Source organism: Pteropus vampyrus, unplaced genomic scaffold (assembly GCF_000151845.1).
Source record: "Pteropus vampyrus isolate Shadow unplaced genomic scaffold, Pvam_2.0 Scaffold438, whole genome shotgun sequence".
Lineage (NCBI taxonomy): Eukaryota > Metazoa > Chordata > Mammalia > Chiroptera > Pteropodidae > Pteropus > Pteropus vampyrus.
The window spans coordinates 61,248-66,103 of record NW_011889219.1 but is presented as its reverse complement, the minus strand read 5'-3'; the positions used below and the strand labels follow the sequence as shown (position 1 = coordinate 66,103).

Genomic DNA, 4,856 nt, shown 5'->3' with positions numbered 1-4,856 from the left:
GAGCTCTTTCAAGTCTCCCCGCTTCCGCTGACGTCACGCCCTCCACGCCGGCTGCCTGGATGTCCTTCTCCCCTGCTGTTTACCTGGAAACCACCCAACCATTTTTTTCAAGAGTCAGCTCAAACATCACCTTTGAGCTCTAAATCTGTTTGTACAGCTGTCTACTCAGCTTGGCTATTTCAAAGGCACCCAAAACTCCCCAAGTCTAGGACTGAACTCATGGTACTCCCCAGGCTGCCTCTGCCGAGAGTGAGAGCACTGTCCTTTCCCGGGTCCCCCAGCTCGGCTCCACTCCACCCAAACACCTCTCCCTGCGTCCTCCAGGACCAAGGGCCGCCCTCTCCGCTCTCGAATGTTCTGAAAGGCCCCCTTTCTCTCCGGCTCTGCGCCATCACCTTGCTCTTGGTCTAGCACAGTAGCCTCCTAGTTGACCCGTGTCCACTGGCCTTTCAAACACCACTTCCCACACTGCCAGGGCACAGGGCTGATCTCGCTCCTGTCCCTCCCCCCACCTGCAGTCCTCCAAAGGCTCCCCGTCGCCCCGACAATAAACTCCAACCCTCAGTGGCCTGGGGCTGTGTGTCCAAGTCGCCCCGACCAGCACCCAGCCTCCTGGCCCTCTCTGCTGCCTCTGCTCTGAGCGCTCGGCCCCCTCCCTTTGCCTGGCTCACTCCTGCCCACCCCGCCGCGTGTCTCGGCGCCTCCCCAGGAACGCCCGGCCTGAAAGCCTTGGCCAGGCCCGTCCAGGCCTCGGAGACGCACATTCTCCTTCCTCGTCATTTGTATTTCACTTTGAAGCGATGCCCTGGACTGAAGCAAAGCACCGTGTCGACGGGCTGTAAACGCCACTGTGCACAGGGATGCCACTCAGTGTCCGTGAAGTGACGAAATGTACATGAAATCTTTCTCGCTGCAACCCTCACGTAGAAAGGACCGCGTCCCTCCTCCGGCTCCGCGGCTCCTTCTCGGCATCCCGGCACAGCTCGTGGACGATGCCATCAGATGCTGTGTTGATTTATCTCCCCCTGCCGGACTGTGAGGTCCGTGCGGAGAGGAAGCTTTTCTCTTCAGCCCTGGCACCTAGCAGATGCTTAATAACTACCCCGTGACTGAAGGGCTGGCTCCTCGGATGGCTGCATTCTGGCTGCTGCCATTTAAAAGAGCAAACTCAGAGGCGAGGGGATCTAGATGGGCCGCTAGACTGGGACAGTTCAGCTCGAGGACAGAAAGGCTTAGAAGAGCCCTCACCCCCCCTCACCCCCGCTCCTCAGTGCTAAAGTCTCTAATGTAGACTCCGTGAGAACCCAGAGGCAGTGGCCAGGACAGGGACTGGAAGCCGGGGATGTCAACACAAGGAAGAACCTGAGCCTCCGTCACTGGACACGACCAGAGAGAGACCCCCCAGCCAATGCTCACGTGTTGTAGAAATGATCCTCGCATTTGGTAGAGTGACCTAAAGTCTCTCTTTTTTCAATAAATATTTGTTAAATGCCAATTACCTGAATGCTCGAACAAGGAAAACAGACAGAGACAATCCACACGGCACACAGGGGAGCCTGCGGAGGTCGCTCAGACTGCCGCCGGCCCTTAGATCCTAAGAAATCACTTTCATAAAGTGAAAGGACAGTCCCATTTATTTTAATAAGTAACCCTTCGGCCAAAAAATAAATTTCTTTGGGTCTATTGACATGTGACCGCCCGACTATCAATCAGTGCCCCAAAAGCAGGCCAGCTAAGCCAATCGAGTGTATGATTTGGTTCTTGCAATAGTTGCCAAATTGATTGGCAATACCTAAGGGGAAAGGGGCTACGTTCTCATAACCACAACCAAAAGAGACTTCATCTCGCTTTTTCGGAAACACTTGCAAACCTTTGAAATAACTTATCTGAGAGCCAACACTTTGCGAGTGACATTCGAGGGCAGGCCTTGTTGGCCGCCGCAGTGGACGGTGGCCTTGCCGCAGCCCACAGGGATGATGGGGAGGGGGAAAGCGCTGGGTTTGGGATCAGAAGCCCGGCTCTTCCACCCCAGGAGCTGCGTGACAGAGGGAACTCTGCCCGCCTCTCTGCGCCTTCGTGGTAAACGAAAGGGATACAAGTGGATGCAGTCGGGACTGCGGTGGGGACCCAAAGAGCACCCCAACACCAGGGCCCAGTCCACAGGGAGTGCTCGACGTACTGAACACCCACCTCCACCACCGCCGCCTTTCTCCCAGAGGCACGAGGTCTCTGATCAAAACGCCAAACGCAGAGGTTCGGTGGCGCTGACCTGGGAGCAAAGGGACCTGGGCGCAAAGGGACCTGGGCACTCGAGCCACCGTGGACGCCGACGAGCTATGCGACTCCAACACCATCATTTCGCACCTCAAAGCCTCAGTTTCTGCCTCTGAAAATGAAAACAATGGCACTGCCCGCCTCGCAAGGCGACGACAAGGCTCAAGCGGGAGGCAGACACCAGACTGCCCCGTCTCACCTCCATTATGGTCACGGCGAGCACGAACACCATCGGCTCGTTTTTGAATTACAAATTTATTTTCCTTTTTCCAGCTTGCGAGAAGAAAAGCCACGTGATTCCCGAAAGAAATCTGCAAACAATGTGCATCTGTCCCAGGAGCCCAGCAACACGGAGCAAAATAACAAAACTGAGGACAGGCGCGGAGCTGGGCCCCGCCCCTTCCCGCCCCTGCAGCCTCGGGCGCAGACGGGCAGAAAGTCATCCCTCTTTCAAGTTACAAACGCCAAGACCAGTGTGCAGCCACTGATACGATGCGGGGACCGTCACAGGACCTCTAGAAAGAAGATGGGGCTCAGAAAGCATGTAAACATAAATATGAAAAGCAGAGAGAGTAACAAAAATTTTAATGTAAGAAGAGCCTCAAAACAGCGGATCCAAATAAAATGTCCATAAAACCGTTACGCGGCAGCAAAAATTAGAAAAGCGCTTTTTCTATTCAGAAGCCTTCGAAAGCTTCCCTTTCTTCTCTGTGGACCAGCGGGGGAGCAGGGAGTGACCCATCACCATCAAGGATGACAAAATGAGCGCATGGGCCCGGGAAGAATCAAGTGGAACAGGACTCCACGTGACGCCTGCAGCACAAAGCAAGGGTGCTGCCATCGGCAGGACGATGGAACGAACGTTCCTGTGAGCATCTACTCTGTGCCAGGAGCTACGACGGGCCCATCTGACATGTCTCTTCCCCTAAACGTGCAGGCGAGGTCTGATTTAATGTGAGCTGGCGGCTTAACCAGCCAGCCCGCAAGAAGGTCAAGTGATCTCTCCCAGATGCATTTATTTGTTTAATTATTCACTGGATAGTGAAAGAGCACCTGCTAGTGCCCAGGCTGAAGTTCTAGGCACTGAAGATGCAGCAGCGATGGAGACAGAGGCCCTGCCCCTAGCCAGCTCCCCTCCCAGTGGGTGACGGTCAGGGGTGGGGGGAGGACTGCCCTCCCACTTCATTAACATATCCCCCCCGCCCCCGCCAGCTGTGCTCCAGCTCCACTCTGCCGCCTTTCCCATAATACTCGCCACCTAAAATTCCACTTCGGTAACTTCAGATTTAAATGCCTAACTCGACTCATCACCGCATTCGCTGTCACCTCCGGTGGATGCAGACTCCACGGAGAGGGGTGGGGAGGGTGGGGACAGTGCCTTGCACACAGCAGACCCTCAGTGAATATCTGGTCAGCTGTTGTCCAAACCCACATCCCTTATCCTGCTGTTGGCAGCTCCATGAAAATCATCAGCGTCTCTGCAAAGGTGTGCCTCCCACCTGCCTCCAGATCACGTCCGCAGGTAAAGCACGTTAGGGAGGAAGAGAGTCTGCATTTTAAATAAAGCAGTGTTTTTCACGGGTAATGCAGAATTTCCTCTGAATCTCACCCAAACCATTCAGCTAAAGTAACGAAGGAAATCAGTTCTGTCACTCTGCAGATTCAAAGAAAATCAAGCATTCCATGTAACAGAGGAGCTAAAAACACGAACCAAATCCTCAGCCCCGTTTCTGAAGCAGCGGGTTCGGGTGCACAGACAGCAGGCAGCAGCACGCGCTGAGAAAGGGCAGCCCCGTGTGGCCACACCGGGCACTGCACCCATGCGCGCTGCCGCCGCCTCCAGCCCCTTCCTCCCTCCCAGGCCACTGAGAAGAAGCTAGGGAGTGAGTCTCCTGGCCTCTGTCCCAGCAGCTGCTGTCCAGGTTAACAGTCGGTGAAGGGGAACAGATACCAGTGGACCAGGCTGTCCTGAGCTGGCAACGAGAGCGAGATGAAAAATAGTACTAGGAGCACAAACACAGGTGGTGAGCACCTGTCAATCACTGCCCACTCGCCACCTGCCAAAATGCGTCCAGAGCATAAATGATCCTCCGAGTTAGTCGCGTGCGGCTATTACCCCAGATGAGGACACTGAGGCTTAGGGGAGCAGATGACTTGCTAAAAGGTCCCACAGCCAATAGCCGACGAACCCTGGAGTTCGTTGGAGCCCGGTGCACCGCATCCGAACAAGCGGGCTTGGCCCTTCCTCTGCCCTGTCCTTCAGTGGGACAGAATCAGATTTCACCCACAGGCACTCACGGGGGTAGCTGTGCTCCGGGTCCCTTGCACACGTGATCACTGCTCTACAGAGACGCTCAAGGTAAGACTCATCCTAATTTTACAGGTGTAGCGGCTGCGGCTGGGAGAGAGGAAGGGGCTCGCCCGGGACCACACACCAGCAGGTGGCAGAGGGAAGATGCCTTCCTGGTCCTGCTGCTCCAGATGCCAACTGTTCGTTCCCCTATGTCACGTGGGCATGGCAGAGACACAACGACAGGTTCAAGATCTAAACCTGACAGTGCCAGGCCACAAAGGGCAGGCAG

General features: G+C 55.4%; 1 protein-coding gene across 1 annotated transcript in view; it reads right to left on the bottom strand.

Annotated features, from left to right (window-relative positions):
• LOC105306488 (trafficking protein particle complex subunit 9-like) overlaps positions 1–4,856 on the bottom strand; it is a 285,172-nt gene that overhangs the window by 219,075 nt on the left and 61,241 nt on the right. Inside the window, exon 7 of the mRNA XM_011381532.2 lies at positions 2,286–2,386. Within this exon, the coding sequence (XP_011379834.2) occupies positions 2,286–2,386 (101 nt within the window). The remainder of the gene's footprint in view (positions 1–2,285; positions 2,387–4,856) is intronic.